This window comes from Podarcis gaigeae (assembly GCF_964106915.1).
Source record: "Podarcis gaigeae genome assembly, chromosome: 3".
NCBI classification, from domain to species: domain Eukaryota; kingdom Metazoa; phylum Chordata; class Lepidosauria; order Squamata; family Lacertidae; genus Podarcis; species Podarcis gaigeae.
The window spans coordinates 120940845-120957119 of record NC_139680.1 but is presented as its reverse complement, the minus strand read 5'-3'; the positions used below and the strand labels follow the sequence as shown (position 1 = coordinate 120957119).

Here is a 16275-nt window from a genome sequence, read left to right as displayed (position 1 = left end):
GAGACCAGGGTTCGAATCCCCCAGTCACTGGGTGTGACCTTGCCCTCTCAGCCTTGCAGGGCTGTTGTCGGGATTGAATGAGGAGAACCGTTTACGCAACCCTAAACTCCGTGGAGAAAAAGGTGGGATACAAATGCAACAGAGAAATAAATAGATAGACATTTTTTTAAAAAAATAATTTTTATTAAATTTTCCATTTTAACAATCCAATCAAATCATATTAAATATTCCATGGCCTCTGAGTTGTTTCCACAGGCGAGTTGAAGTAAGCAATGATGTGCTTCTGTGTGAATTTTGCAGTAACTCCTCACATACTGGTGTTTATGCCGAATCAATCCAAAAGTCATTTCGCTGACGTCATCTTCTCTCAGTTCCGATAAAATCAATTCTAGGCGTTTGCTCATTAATTTTCTCAGACCGGTTGCATCAAACATTCGCCTTTCCAGGGGAGATTTGCCAAATTGGACTTGAAGGGCAGATATAATAACAAATTAAGAGCTCACCTCCCCCTATGACTATTTATCTCTCCAACTCGGTCTTTCCAAAGTTTTTTTGGAGTCTCTCCGGCAGCTAAAGAGATCCTTCTTCTTTCTGATATCAATATTTGGATGGTCTTTTATCTTCTTCCAAGCATTTCAAAAAACAGAAGCTTTAGTTATATAGTATTGTTATTTTCACTCAGTTTATATTTTCCCATCTCAGTTGCTGTAAATAATGTAAACGGTTCTTCGGGGGGTGGAGGTGGTGGGGGGGTTTGTCAGGTATTGTAATAAATCATAGTAATAAAAAGCTTGACCCCCCCTTTTTCCATTCCGTTCCAACATACCGACTTGGATGTTATTCTTAGATGTTATTCTTTCTTCCTCTCTGTCACTCTTGGCAGCTCAGTGGCTGGCTTAACTGGCAGATTAATTTCCCCCTCCTCACTTAAAGCATGTCCAAAACTTAAATCCAATTTTTCATCTTAAGAAATGGAACTTGGTGCGCTCGCGGGGACAGCGTTCAGGAGATCCGAACTCCCTCGGGGGCTTTCCATCCAGTGCCCCCACGCCCTCCTTCTTTATGAACTTTGGGGGTGGTTTATTGGGCATCTGCAGATGAATCTGCATCTTCCCTTACCCCGGGAAGAATTTGGGAGGCTGATTACTCCCATCTCAGCCTCTAATTACCTTGTGGGAGCTGGAGCGATGGTATTGTTGGCCATCTTCCGTGGAGCCTCAAGCAGAAGTCTGATAGATAGACGTTCTTATGTGAGACGACCCCACGGAACGGGAAGCGATTTCTCTCTGCCGGCCGTTTTCTGAAGTGTGCGAGTTTTCTTCCCGCAGAGATGTCTGAAACGGGAAGCAAGTTGGTCGACTCGGAGCTGGAGAATGCCATCAACGGCGTCCGGCAGATGAAGGTCCTCATGGACCAGACCAGCAGGGACCACCGGAATATCTTGAACGCCCTGGAGGACACCAAGAAGCAGAAGGAGGTCTGTCTGCACAACTTTCCCCAAAATGCCCACCTCTTGTAAAAGATGCAACTCAAAGCTGACCAGCAGCGCCTTTGGGGTGAGGTCAAATTGCTGCAACCTTGCAACAGCTTGACTTCGCCCCCAAAGATGCTGGTTTTGACCTTTATTTTTTCCTCCTCCTCCTTCTGGTCGCAGACTCTTCCGGTCAGGTTGGCTAGCTCCAAAAAAATCCATCATCTTCATCTCCCATTCCTCCACTGTTGGTACTTCTTGTGATTTCCAGTTTTTGGCCAGCAAAATTCTAGCGGCAGTTGTGCTGTACAAAAACAATCTGACATCTTTCTTGGGCAATTTCAAACTTATTATTCCAAGTAGAAAGGCTTCTGGTTTCTTAATAAATGTGTATTTCAACGTTTTTTTCCAATTCATTATAAATCTTTTCCCAGAAGTCTTTCACCTTGGGACACGTCCACCACATAGGGAAGCTTTTAATGTTTGATGTATTACAGTATTTTAATATTTTTTGGAAGCCGCCCAGAGTGGCTGGGGAAGCCCAACCAGATGGGTGGGGTATAACTACTACTACTACTACTACTACTACTACTACTATTATTATTATTATTATTATTATTATTATTATTATTATTTAAAAGGTACCTTCTTTTTCTTTACATTTTCAACATAGATTATCGCTTTGGTGGTAAATCTTTCCTAGTTTTTCAGGGGTTAAGTACCATCTATACATCATTTTCCTAACATTTTCCTTTAACGCCGTACATGCAGTGAACCTGACCCCTTTCCTCCACAACCTTTCCCAATCTTCAAACATTATGTTATGTCCGACATCTCTTGCCCAATCTATCATAACAGATTTAACTTGTTCATCCTTTGTGTGCCACTCCAACAAAACATTTTCAATGTAAAGAAAAGGAAGGTACCTTATATCACATGTGGTGGACATGTTCCAAGTTGAGAGACTTCTGGGAAAAGATTTATAATGAATTTTAAAAAATGTTGAAATATACATTTATTAAACAAACCAGAGGCCTTTCTCCTTGGAATAATAGGTTCTGAACTGCCCAAGAAAGATGTAAAGTTATTTTTGTATGCCACAACTGCTGCTCGAATTTTAATAGCCAAGGAATGGAAAACACAAGAACTACCAACTGTGGAAGAATGGCAGATGAAAATGATGGAATATATGGAGCTGGCTGACCTTACTGGAAGAGTCTGCGACCAGAAGGAGGAGGAGTACAAGAGGAATGGAAGAAATTTAAGGATTATTTAGTTAAATATGTTAAGATCCGCGACCAAAAAGAAGAGGAATACCAAGAAGAGTTGAATAAATACTGTGATATTAAAAATTAGAAATTACTTGAAAGTACCAAAATAGGCCTAGGATTAAATTAAGATTTAATTAAATAAATAAGATTTAGAACTTTAAGGAAAGTTAAGAAATTTTATTTTTATTGGAATATTGTGGTTTTTTAAAAAAAATGATATCAGAAAACTGCTGCGTTTTAATTTCAAGGAAATTCAGATGGGAAGGCTCAGAGGAAGCCCAAAATATGTTTATGAGAAGTCTAAATAATTAATTAATTTGTGTTGTTTAGGTTGTTTAGGTATTTACCGGTACCTTGTTTTTACTCTCTTTTTTGTTTATATTTGTGATCTTTTCTTTTCCCTTTTTGTTTTTTTCCTGTTTTTCTTTTGTTGTGATATGTGTTACATCTGTAAGAAACTTAATGAAAATTATTAAGTTAAGTTAAGAAGGATTTATATCTAGATGTTAGGAGAGATGAGAGATATGAGAGATAATGAGAGATAAATGAGAGATAATGAGAGATAAAGGAGAGATAATGAGAGATAAAGGAGGTGCTGTGGGATGGGTGGAAGTCAATGTCTTGTTGTTGTTTTAGTGTTTATAATATTAAGTTGTAAGATATGGATTTGTTTGTTTGTTTTTAGTTTTCGAATGTTGATTTTTGTGCGTTGTGTATTGTTACTTTTTGATATCTTTCTTCTTGTTGTTGTCTGGAAAATACTAATAAAATTTATTTATTTTTAATTATTTTTTTAAAAAAACAATACATTTCCAACATTTATTACTTGTCTTGCCCTCTTGCAAAGAACTTAACAGCCCTGTCTGGCTTTTGAATTAATTTTATAATGAATGATTTTAGAGTGTTGTGTTGTGTTGTACTTTTGTACTGTTTTATTGTTGTTAGCCGCCCTGAGCCCGGCTTCGGCTGGGGAGGGCGGGATATAAATACAATTTATTATTATTATTATTATTATTATTGATTATTATTGATTATTGTAGGAAGCTCTCCTCCTTGCCCAGGAGACTGAGAAACAGCTGAGCGAGAAGGAGGTCTGCAACGAGACCATGTTGGCCCTCTGGGAAGAATGCAAGCCCTGCTTGAAGCAGACCTGCATGAGGTTCTACACCCGGACGTGCCACAGCGGGGCCGGTCTGGTCGGCAGGCAGGTGAGCATGTGATTTGGTTACCCCAAGAACCCACCTGGAGAACCGGGGCAACATCTGATACGGAAAGATAAATAACTGGATGGGGCCAGGCGGGGCCCTCAGGGGCGGGCATGGCAAGTCAGCCAGAGAAGGCTCTACAAAAAAAAATTCCTTCCAGTAGCACCTTAAAGACCAACTAAGTCAGTTCTTGGTATGAGCTTTCGTGTGCATGCACACTTCTTCAGATACACTGAAACAGAAGTTTCCAGACCCTTCTATATAGTGAGAAGGTGGGGAGGGGTATTACTCAGAAGGGTGGTGGGAATGGGTGGTTGGCAGATAGCTGTGATGAGCCTGTTGAGGACTCTTAACGACTGCAATAGGTCTTACAGGGAGAAGCAAGGAGTGAAAAGGTGAAAAATGGCTTTGTCATGACATTTTTCACCTTTTCACTCCTTGCTTCACTATATAGAAGGGTCTGGAAACTTCTGTTTCAGTGTATCTGAAGAAGTGTGCATGCACACGAAAGCTCATACCAAGAACTGACTTAGTTGGTCTTTAAGGTGCTACTGGAAGGAATTTTTTTTTGTTTTGACTATGGCAGACCAACACGGCTACCTATCTGTAACTAGAGAAGGCTCTGTCCCTCGTCCTCACTTGTTGTGCCAGGGGCGAAGGATCAGGACCTCAGGGGATGAACGGGGTCCCCAGGAGTGGGCATATGGAAGAAAGTCCTTAAGGTACCCAGACTCTGCAAACTGTTTTGGGTTTTGAAGGGGAGAAGCAGCCTAGGGCTGGAGGTTCTGGTCGCCTCGCCCACAAAGAATATCGAAGAGTTGGAAAAGGTTTGGAAAAGGGCACCCAGAATGATCTCACGGGGATGGAGCAGCTCCCTACTAATACTAATACTAATACTAATAATATAATATAATATAATATAATATAATATAATATAATATAATATAATATAATATAATATAATATAATATTTATACCCCACCCATCTGGCTGGGTTTCCCCAGCCACTCTGGGCATCTTCCAACAGGATATTAAACATTAAAAGCTTCCCTAAACAGGACTGCCTTCAGATGTCTTCTAAAAGTCTGGTAGTTGTTGTTCTCTTTGACATCTGATGGGAGGGCATTCCACAGGGCGGGCGCCACTGCCGAGAAGGCCCTCTGCCTGGTTCCCTGTAACTTGGCTTCTTACAGTGAGGGAACCGCCAGAAGGCCCTTGGTGCTGGATCTCAGAGTCCGGGCTGGACGATGGGGGAGGAGACGCTCCTTCAGATGTACTGGACCGAGGCCGGTTAAGGCTTTAAAGGTCGGCACCAACCCTTTGAATTGTGCTCGGAAACGTACTGGGAGCCAATGCAGGTCTTTCAAGACCGGTGTTATATGGTCTCGGCGGCCGCTCCCAGTCACCCGTCTAGCTGCCACATTATGGATTAGTTGTAGTTTCTGGGTCACCTTCAAAGGTAGCCCAACGTAGAGCGCACTGCCGTAGTCCAAGCAGGAGATAACCAGAGCATGCACCACTCTGGCGAGACAGTCCGTGGGCAGGGAGGGTCTCATCCTGCGTACCAAATGGAGCTGGTAGACAGCTGCCCTGGATACAGAACTGACCTGCGCCTCCATGGACAGCTGTGAGTCCAAAATGACTCCCAGGCTGCGCACCTGGTCCTTCAGGGGCACAGTTACCCCATTCAGGACCAGGGAGTCCTCCACACCCGCCCGCCTCCTGTCCCCCAAAAACAGTACTTCTGTCTTGTCAGGATTCAACCTCAATCTGTTAGCCGCCATCCATCCATTATCTGGAAAGGCTGCAACATTGGGGACATTTTATGCCGGGGCATGTGCAGAGTGCCGGGGCAATGCCAGCAGAGTGTTCCGAAAGAACATGGCAACACCAAACCGTTCTAGGAAGAGTCACTTGCTTTGCTGACAGCATAATGCAGTTTCACACAGTTGTAGATCCTTGCAGCATGTAGACGATGCTCTGAAGCTCGCCTCAAACACATCAGCATTTATACTGTATATTGTGCTGACTCATTCTCACATGCTTGCTGACTCATTCTCACATGCTTAACTAGCTGCAGGTGCAGGATGAGGCATGGCCAAATTAAACAGCACACCAAAATCAGCCCTTTCTCTTCCCTTTTCCTCTGCGTGCAGAAACCTACACTAACATTTTAATTTAAAGAAAAGGCAAGTACGAGGTGTCATGCCACAAGTTCATGAAATTATGCACAGTGTGGAGAAGGGGGATCGAGAAAAGTTTTTTTCTCTCTCTCCTAGCACACTGAGTGAAGCTGTATGCCGGCTCCCTCGGCCAATAAAATGACATGAGCGCCGCAACCCCAGAGTTGTTTGCAACTGGACCTAATGGTCCAGGGTCCCTTTTTACCTTTAAAGGTGTATAATGAAAGTGCCGGGCGAACTTCCCTGTGGAGAGCATTCCACAGACAGGGAGCCACTGCAGAAAAGGCCCTGCTCTCGTGTTGCCACCCTTCAGAGGTGGTCCTGAGGCGTTTAAGGCTTTATAGGTGTAGAAGCTGAAAGGATGCTCAGGGCTTTTCTCTGCTCTCGTTGCTCCAGCTGGAGGACTTCCTCAACCACTCCTCGCCCTTCACGATCTGGGTCAACGGGGAGCGCATCGACTCCCTGAAGGACGCGGACGAAGACCAAGGGCAGCGGCTGGACGACCTTGAGGAACGCTACAGCCTGGTCGAGGGCGGCGTGGACGACCTCTTCCAAGAGAGCACCCAGGCCTACGGGCACCTGGCCCCCTTCTTCCAGTCGCCCTTCAGCGGCTTCCGGGACATGTTCTGGGGTCCCATCCGCAGCATCCGCCTGCCGGGGTCCCGCCTGGCCCGGAATGTGTCCCCCTTCCCCTCCTTCCCAGGCCAGTACCGACCCCACCAGGACTTCCACCAGCTCTTCCAGTCGCTCCACCAGATGACCCAGCAGCTCATGGATGGGGTGCAGAAGGGGCCCTACAGCCAGTGGCCAGAGGGACGGCCGGGGCTTTCCCTGGGGAGGTTCCCGACAGGTGAGTGGAGATCGCGGGCAGGTGAGCAGGTCTGGCCTCCGACACCTGTCCAGAATTGCCTGCCTGCTGGACAATCTATATAGGACATAATATAGATTTTAATAATAACAATAACAATAACAATAACAATTTATTTATCCCCCGCCCACCTGGCTGGGTTTCCCCAGCTATCCTGGGCGGCTTCCAAAGTATTAAAATACAATGGTCTGTTAAACAGACCTTCAGATGTCTTCTAAAAGTCAGATGGTTGCTTATTTCCTTGACATCTGATGGGAGGGCGTTCCACAGGGCGGGTGCCACCACCGAGAAGGCCCTCTGCCTGGTTCCCTGTAATTTGGCTTCTCGTAGCGAGGGAACCGGCAGAAGGCCCTCAGCGCTGGACCTCAGTGTCAGGGCAGAATGATGGGGGTGGAGACGCTCCTTCAGGTATACTGGGCCGAGGCTGTTTAGGGCTTTCAAGGTCAGCACTAACACATTGAATTGTGCTCAGAAACGTACTGGGTGTAATTGTTAATTTAACCTCTAGGAAAAACTTTGGAGAAGCGATTTGAAGTTTACAGCATGTTATTCTTTGAAGGAGAACTACTTGAAAATGATTTACATATGGTATTTAACTCCGAGTAGGCAATGTGGGCGGCACTGTGGGTTAAACTTGCTGATCAGAAGGTCGGCTGTTCGAATCCCCGTGACGGGGTGAGCTCCCGTTGCTCAGTCCCTGCTCTTGCCAACCTAGCAGTTCAAAAGCACATCAAAGTTCAAGTAGATAAATAGGTACCACTCTGGCGGGAAGGTAAATGGCGTTTCCGTGCGCTGCTCTGGTTCGCCAGAAGCGTCTTAGTCATGCTGGCCACATGACCCGGAAGCTGTACGCCGGCTCCCTCGGCCAATAAAGCGAGATGAGCACCGCAACCCCAGAGTCGGTTGCGACTGGACCTAATGGTCAGGGGTCCCTTTACCTTTACTAGGCTTGCTTAAATGTATAAGATTGAATCAGATAGGTGCTGGAGATACAAAGAGGCAGAGGGAATGTTCTTTCATATGTGGTGGACTTGTAAAAGGGTAAAAGAGTATTGGGAAATGATCCATAATGAATTGGAAAAAAATGTTTAAAAGCACTCCCCCCCCCCCAAAGTCCTTTATGTTGGGGATAATGGAGAGAAGTAGAAAGTGTAGTCCCCAGCCCAGATCAGAATTGGGACCTGTGCTTTTTGACTCGTTTGCAAATTATCTAGAGTCCCGGGTGGTTAGAACCAAAAGGGGTTGCCAAGAGTTGCAAAAGGAGTGAATGGGTGGCAAAACAGGAAATGCTATTAGATGTTGACAAATGTAAACTGATGCATGTCGGAGGGGGACAAAATCTTAATTTCACACCTGCACTCATGGGGTCTGAACTGATGAAGCAGGAACGAGACCTTGCAGTTGGAGTGGATGGTTTGATGAGGAGGTTGACCCTGTGTGTGGCAAACACCATGCTAGGAATAATTAGGAAAGGAACTGGAAATGAAACTGCCAGTATCGTGATGCTATTATGCAATGAGTCAGGTCGGTGGGTCCATGTAGCTCCATACTGCCTGCACAGACTGGCAGCGGTTATTTCCGGTTTCAGGCAGGAGATACGCCCAGCTCCAGTGGGGATCAAACCCGCGACCTTCTGCTTGCAAAGCAGCTGCCTTGGTGCTGAGCTTTTCCCATTAGGATGGGGTGAGGAAAATATTATGATACTTGCAGTTCCCCTTGGCTTTAATGGATGATGCCAGTTTGTGCCTCATGTGCATCAGGGAGGGACTAGAAGCCCCCGCCATAAGAGTCACCGTCTCTCTCCTTCTCTGCCAGGGGCCCCCAGTCCTGCGGACGACCGCCTGGTGTGCCGCGAGATCCGCCGCAATTCTGCCGGCTGCCTGAGGATGAAGGAGAGGTGCGAGAAATGCCAGGCCATCTTGGACGTCGGTGAGTCGGTCAAGGCTGCCTCTTGATTCATGAAAACATTGTCCATCTCTCATTCAGTTTTCTTGTTGTTTAGTCATGTCCAACTCTTTGTGACCCCATGGACCAGAGCACGCCAGGCACTCCTGTCTTCCTTTGCCTCCCGCAGTTTGGTCAAACTCATGCTGGTCACTTCGAGAACACTGTCTCACCATGTCGTCCTCTGTCGTCCCCTTCTCCTTGCGCCCTCAATCTTTCCCAACATTAGGGTCTTTTCCAATGAGTCTTCTCTTCTCATGAGGTGGCCAAAGTCTTGGAGCCTCAGCTTCAGGATCTGTCCTTCCAGTGAGCACTCAGGGCTGATTTCCTTAAGCATGGAGAGGTTTGATCTTCTTGCAGTCCATGGGACTCTCAAGAGTCTCCTCCAGCACCAGAATTCAAAAGCATCCATTCTTCGGCGATCAGCCTTTTTTATGGTCCAGCTCTCACTTCCGTACATCACTACTGGGAAAACCATAGCTTGAACTATATGGACCTTTGTTGGCAAGGTGATGTCTGTGCTTTTTAAGATGCTGTCTAGGTTTGTCATCGCTTTTCTCCCAAGAAGCAAACGTCTTTTAATTTTGTGACTGCTGTCACCATCTGCAGTGATCATGGAGCCCAAGAAAGTAAAATCTCTCACTGCCTCCATTTCTTCCCCTTCTATTTGCCAGGAGGTGATGGGACCAGTGGCCATGATCTTCGTTTTTTTTGATATTGAGCTTCAGACCATATTTTGTGCTCTCCTCTTTCACCCTCATTAAAAGGTTCTTTAATTCCTCCTCACTTTCTGCCATCAAGGTTGTGTCATCTGCATATCTGAGGTTGTTGATATTTCTTCTGGCAATCTTAATTCTGGCTAGGGATTCATCCAGCCCAGCCTTTCGCATGATAAATTCTGCATATAAGTTAAATAAGCAGGGAGACAATATACAGCCTTGTCATACTCCTTTCCCAGTTTTGAACCAATCAGTTGTTCCATATCCAGTTCTAACTGTAGCTTCTTGTCCCACATACGAAATTTCTCAGGAGACAGATGAGGTGATCAGGCACTCCCATTTCTTTAAGAACTTGCCATAGTTTGCTGTGGTCGACACAGTCAAAGGCTTTTGCATAGTCAATGAAGCAGTTTTCTTATAGAGTCTGAATTTTGCACTGATCAATTGCTTTTGAAAATAATATTTCATTGACAATTCCTTATTTCTTTCACTGGGTGTGGGGGTGTCTAGTAAAAAAGGACACATTTATTGCGGTATGGCTTGATTTCATATCCTTTACAAATAAGGAGGCATGTGGACAAATGGTCGTTCCCGCTAAAATATGGGTTTCATGAAAATACAATCAATAAGACACAATAAATCCATGCTCTTTTATTTTATCATATTTTATTCTGATGGTCTCTCTGCTCATACGATGTGCACATGATAAGACGGCAAGGGAATTAAGATGAACGTTTTTGTTTGATCCAGCCAATGTATTGGTAATTACCGGGGTGTTTTTATTTTCCAAAGATTTGGAATATTCTCAAACATATTCTGCTGTACTCCTGTTCTGTGCATAATGAGGCTGCATAATACTTCTTTTCCTGGCATATTTTCTCTCTCCTATTCTTTCTGTAATTTTTTTCTTTTCTTATACAGTGGATGCTCGGGTTGCGAATGTGATCCTTGCGGGATTCACGTTCGCAACCCGCAGCATTCACAACCTGCAGCGATTCAGTGCTTCTGTGCATGTGCAAGGTGTGATTCTGTGCATGCGCGAGTGCCAAAACCCGGAAGTAACCCATTCCGGTACTTCCAGGTTTCGGCGTGTCTGTAACCTGAAAACACGCATCTAAAGCATCTGTAACCCAAAGAATGACTGTAATTTTAAAATATCAGTAAAAATTATATGGGGGGAAAAGATGAGGGTGTTTTGCTCTGGATTGATCGCTTTCCAGAATGATCTTTGATCAAAGATTCTGTGCTCTACAATTTTATGATTCTCTGATTCCCTCGACCTTTGCTTCCCTGCCTCCAAACCTCCTCCAGATTGTTCCCAGACAGACCCGGAGCAGACCCTGCTGAGAGAGCGTTTTGAGGACGCCCTTCGACTGGCGGAGCGCTTTACCCGGAGATACGACGAAATCCTCAAGGCTTTCCAGGAGGAGATGCTCAACACCACGAGTCTCCTGGACCAGCTCAACCAGCAGTTTGGCTGGGTGTCCCGCCTGGCCAACGTCACGCGGAATAGCGACAAACTTCTGCAGGTCACCATGGTGGGTATCTCCTTGCCCCTGTGCCTAGTCCGCCCATAATGCTCTGCCATGCTTTGCTCAGCCTAACTATGGTTTGTTTGCATGTGTGGATGCAGCCAAGCACACTGACCATGGTTTGTTTTCTACCAGCAAACCATGGTTTGTTGCCTTACGGATCATGGTTTAACAGTGGTTTGGCATTATGTCCAAACACAAAAACCTTGCTTAGCCATGGTTGTTTTTTGTTGTTGTTGTTAGTCGTGGTTGTTAGTTGTTGTAATTTACAGTGGACGCTCGGGTTGCGGATATGATCCGTGCAGGATGCATGTACGCAACCCACAGCGTTCGCAACCCGCGTCTGCGCACACGTGGGTTGTGATTCAGCACTTCTGTGCATACACAAAGCAAGATTTAGCGCTTCTGCACATGCGTGACCGCCGAAACATGGAAGTAACCCATTCCACAACCCAAAAGTTGTGGCTTTTGTTAATCTTTAGGTAGATTTTTGGGCCAGGAAAGAGAGTTCACATATAGGTGGTAAAATGCCTGTCTTTCCTTTTACTGCCTATTTATGACCTCTGGGGTTTGCTAAATGCATTCCTCCTGGGTTCCTGTTTTATTTAGCCTAAACATGTATGCATGCTCAAAATAGGAAATAGTTCTTTGTAGTTAAGAAGCTTTCTCTGATTGGACTTTGTCCCCACATGGGGATTTTCTGAAATGCTCAGGGGAAATCTGATTGGTTCTTACAAACGCTTTTTAAAAGTTCTTTTGTTAATAAGAATGACCTGGGCCAGGGAGTGGGATGGGCACTTTCTCCCAGCGTCTTGCTGGTCAAGCCCCTTGTCTATTGTATTAATTGGGGTCCAGTCCTTCCTTTGCCTTCAGAACGCAACACCGGTCACAGCTGGGAGAATCCAGTGTGCCGCAAGAACTGCCTTCTGAATCGCTTGCATGTGCTAAGAGCCATTGATCTGCTTTTCCCCCTTTTCTTCAAGGTGGCGACCAAAACTTCTGACCCTGAGGACCCAGCCCAGCCGTCGGACACACAGGTGACCGTCCAGCTCTTTGACTCTGAGCCGCTGACCCTGTTGGTGCCGGGGGACCTGGAGGTGAAAGACCCCCGATTCATGGACCTGGTGACCAAGCAGGCCATCCGCCAGTTCAAGGCCAATGAAGTGTAAGTGTGTCCGGAAGGTGGTGTGGCTCAGTGGCTAGAGCCATCAGCTTTGCAGGGGAAAGGTTCTGGGTTCAAAATGTGGTGGCACTTCCAGGTAGGACTGGGGGAGAGACTCTGCCTGAAACCCCAAACAGCCATGGCTGCCAATCCGTGTAGACCAGGGTTTCCCAAACATCGTTTTTTTGGACTACAACTCCCATCATCCTGAGCTACCAGGGGATGATGGGAATTGTAGTCCAGAATTAGCTGGAGAGAGTGCATTGTGGAGTAGATCTGGTCCCATTTTTAAGCAGGGGTTGGATGGCCACCAGGGATGGATGCTTTTAGCTGAGATTCCTTTCTTGCAGGGGGTTAGACTAGATGACCCTGGGGTGTCCCTCCTAACTCGTGATTCATTATTCTTATCCCCCTACAGGTACAATTCCCAGAGTTCCCTGTGAATGATTGATTGCTAAAGCACTCTTTTGGCCACATTCACACCATATCTTTAAAGCACTATTTAGTTTATAAAAACTGCTTGATTTAAAATGAGAAAAAGACCGCAAAGTGGTTTTAAAAAAAAGATTAAAAAATTATTGACAGAAATTTCAGACTTTTGAAAAGTTAAAATAACGGTAGACCAAACAACAGATTAACTAGATAGCATTTTAAACAGTAATAGCTTCTCAGAAAAAAATTCTGGGAGCTGTAGTTTTCAGGGCGCCGAGATCCTTATTCCCCCTGCAGAGCTACAATTCTCAGAGCGATTTATGGCTTAACCATCCTTCCTTCTCCACGGCGAACTCTGGACATTGTAGCTCTGCATGCCTTGAGAAAACTACAGTTCCCAGGGTTCTTTGGGGACAGCCGTGACTGTTTAAAGCGGTTCCATAGCGGCTCTTTGGGCTCTACCATTCAGGACCGCGGGAGGGGGTCTCGAATGGGATCGGAGTTTGCTCACTGGCGCGTTCCATCACGTGACACCCCCCATCTGACCCAGTCCAGCCCAGAGACAGGGCTACTTAACTTTTTTTGGGGGGGGGGGACTGAGCCCTTGAGCTTTAGCCTAGGCAGATGGCTCAGGCTCCCCCAAGAGGCCATGCCTCAAATTGGAGGCTCCAAACGGTGTGCCCACCTCTCAGAAACGAACTGGGCTCCATGGGCTCTTCTTATGGAGCTTCCAAGGGCAGGGGCACTCTACCTGGATTCCTAGCTTCCATGGGGTATTTGGCCGCTGTATTTGGCTATTCACCGTATTGTCGCTCCATAAGACGCATCTGACCATAAGACGCACCTAGTTTTTAGAGGAGGAAAGGGGAAAGCCCCCTTTTTTTGAGGATCAGCTCACAGTTGTTGAGCTTACTTTGCAAAGGGAAAAAATCCTGTTTTTATGGGGTTCAACTCACAGTTCTGCAGCTTCTTTAGGAAAGGAAAGGGAGCCATTTCTACAGTTTCCAGACAGATAATCTAATCAGCCAGTCCCATGTCGATGGGGAAACAAACAGCCTCCGTCTGTAGAACATTCAAAAATGGAGGCCTGGGCAAGGGATCGGGGCCAGAAACGCATAGCTGTCAATCGTCCCATATTTGGCGGGAAACTCCCTTATCCCAGCGCCATGTCCCGCTGCTGTCCCTTATTGATGATGTCCCTTAAATTTCCCGGGTTTCATGGTCGCCCGGCTCCGGGTCCTCCGCCTCAAGAGAGCGAGCACAAGCTGCCGCGTCTCCGTCTCTCCCTTTTCCCCCTCAGGGGCGCATTGTGAGGAGACGGGTGGCAGCGGTCGGGCAGTCAGCCCCTCTCTTGCAACACTTCCGCCACGCTGCCAGGGGAAGTCGGAGGTGGCAGCAGCTGAGGAGGTGGCCTGAGGGAGGAGGAAGAGGAGGGGATGGGGAGGGACGCAGAAGGGCGGCGCTTCAGCGGCCGCGGCTGTGCCACAACCGCCTCATGCCAGGCTCGCGGGCGGTGCGGGCGAGAGTCTCTGTCCCTCCCTCCCTGCCTCTCTCTTGGGCGGGGAAGGGCTGGTGGAACTCCTCGCTCCAAGACGACGGCAGCCCCGACGTGCTGCTTAGCATCCCCTCCAACCAGTGCAGCATCTGAATGTAGTGATTTCCCCCTCTGCATCCCTTTCCTAACTCTATTTTTATAAATCATTTGTCCATCCATAGTTCAAATTTTTACTACAAGTTTCCTGTCAATCCAGCAATGTATGTAACTCTTTACAATAGTTTTTCAACTAAATTATAAACTTTCCCCATTCTTTATGAAAGAGGTCCTCTTCCTGGTTTCTAATTCTGCCTGTAAGCTTTGCCATCTGGACGTCGTTCATCAGTTTTGTCTGCCCCTCTTCTTTGGTTGGAGTTGTAGACCCTTAGGATCATCTAGTCCAACCCTCTGCAAAACACAGTCAGTCGCAGCCAAAGCAGCATGCCTCCATTAGTGCCGGATTTCTGTATAAGCTAAGCCAAAATCCCTTATTTTGACTGCTGATCCCTTATTTTCAAATCTGTAAGTTGACAGCCATGCAGAAAGCCAGCGATCAACCACAAATTCGTTCTATAAGACGCACAGACGTTTCCCCTTACTGTTTAGGAGGAAAAAGGTGCGTCTTATGGAGCGAAAAATACGGTAGTTCTTCCGCAACAAGTAACTTTCTCTTTCCCCCTTCTCTCTCCCCCCCATTCCAACAGGGAATAGCTTTGCCTCCCCATCCCCCCCACCTGCCCCCCCCCCCCGGATCTCAGGCCACGACAAGGGAGAGAGAGAGAAGCCATAGCCTTCTGCCGTTCCTGCTGCCAATGCTCTCTTAGGACCTCAGAGGACCTTCGCCCGCCAAGCGCTGTCTGTCTGTCTTAGTAGTTTACACTGTACCACCTGCCCTGGTTTTGCTGCTGGGTCTTTGCCGATCCGAACCCGAAATAAAAGATTATATTAGGCCCAACGCTCTGGAACGCATTGGTGCTGTGTGTATTTCCTCTTGGTTTGGTTTTGTAGAGGAGAAAGCTTAGGAACAAGTTTCTGAGACTTAAGAGCCGTTGGACTTCCTCTGAAAGTGGACGCTACTTCCCTGGAGCTTTTTAAACAGAGGTCTGATGGCCGACTGCCGGGGTTCATTAGCTGCGAGTTTTGCATTGCGGAGGGTTGGGATAGATGACCGCTGAGGGTCCCTTCCAAGTCTACAGTTCTATGAACCTCTGTCTGTTTCAGTCATTAAGCAGTAACTGCAGGCATGCGAGTTGGGGCCTTGGCGCTTGTGTACTTAATGTGCATGTGTATTACCACCTTGCAAAATGTGCCAGCCCTTGTAGCTTGGCCCTTAACACACTTTTAATAGACAGTGGTGCCCCGCAAGACAAACGCCTTGCAAGACGGAAAACCCGCTAAACGAAAGGGTTTTCCGTTTTGGAGGCGCTTCGCAAAACGAATTTCCCTATGGGGTTGCTTCGTAAGACGAAAAAATCTTGCGAGTCCCCGCGGGTTTTTTCCGCTCCCCCCCCCTTTTCCTAAGCCGCTTAACAGCTGATCCGCTGATAAGCCACTTAACAGCTGATCGCTAGAAGCCGCTAGACCGCTGTAGCGCTAATCCGCTAAGCTGTCAATGGGCTTGCTTCGCAAGACGAAAAAACCGCTAGACGAAGAGAATCGCAGAACGGATTCTTTTCGTCTTGTGAGGCACCACTGTACAGTGGTACCTTGGTTCTCAAACTTAATCCGTTCCGGAAATTCCGTTCCAAAACCAAAGCGTTCCAAAACCAAGGTGTGCTTTCCCATAGAAAGGAATGCAAAATGGATTAATCCATTCCAGACTTTTAAAAACAACCCCTAAAGCAGACATTGAACATGAATTTTACTATCCAACAAGACCATTGATCCATGAAATGAAAGCAATAAACAATGCACTGCAGTCACACAATCAATCAGTCAGTAGCTGAACTGGGTT

General features: G+C 46.5%; 1 protein-coding gene across 2 annotated transcripts in view; it reads left to right on the top strand.

Moving 5' to 3' along the window:
- Positions 1–15276, top strand: part of CLU (clusterin) — a 32819-nt gene extending 17543 nt beyond the window's left edge. Inside the window, exons 3-9 of one of the 2 annotated variants that reach the window (XM_083733506.1) lie at positions 1329–1477; positions 3783–3950; positions 6527–6980; positions 8814–8927; positions 10973–11199; positions 12177–12358; positions 15026–15276. In XM_083733506.1, coding sequence (XP_083589632.1) covers positions 1329–1477; positions 3783–3950; positions 6527–6980; positions 8814–8927; positions 10973–11199; positions 12177–12358; positions 15026–15032 — 1301 coding nt within the window. In that variant the 3' untranslated portion in view covers positions 15033–15276. The remainder of the gene's footprint in view (positions 1–1328; positions 1478–3782; positions 3951–6526; positions 6981–8813; positions 8928–10972; positions 11200–12176; positions 12359–15025) is intronic. The other variant, XM_083733507.1, reaches the window with a different exon arrangement.
- The last annotated feature ends 999 nt before the right edge of the window (positions 15277–16275 follow it).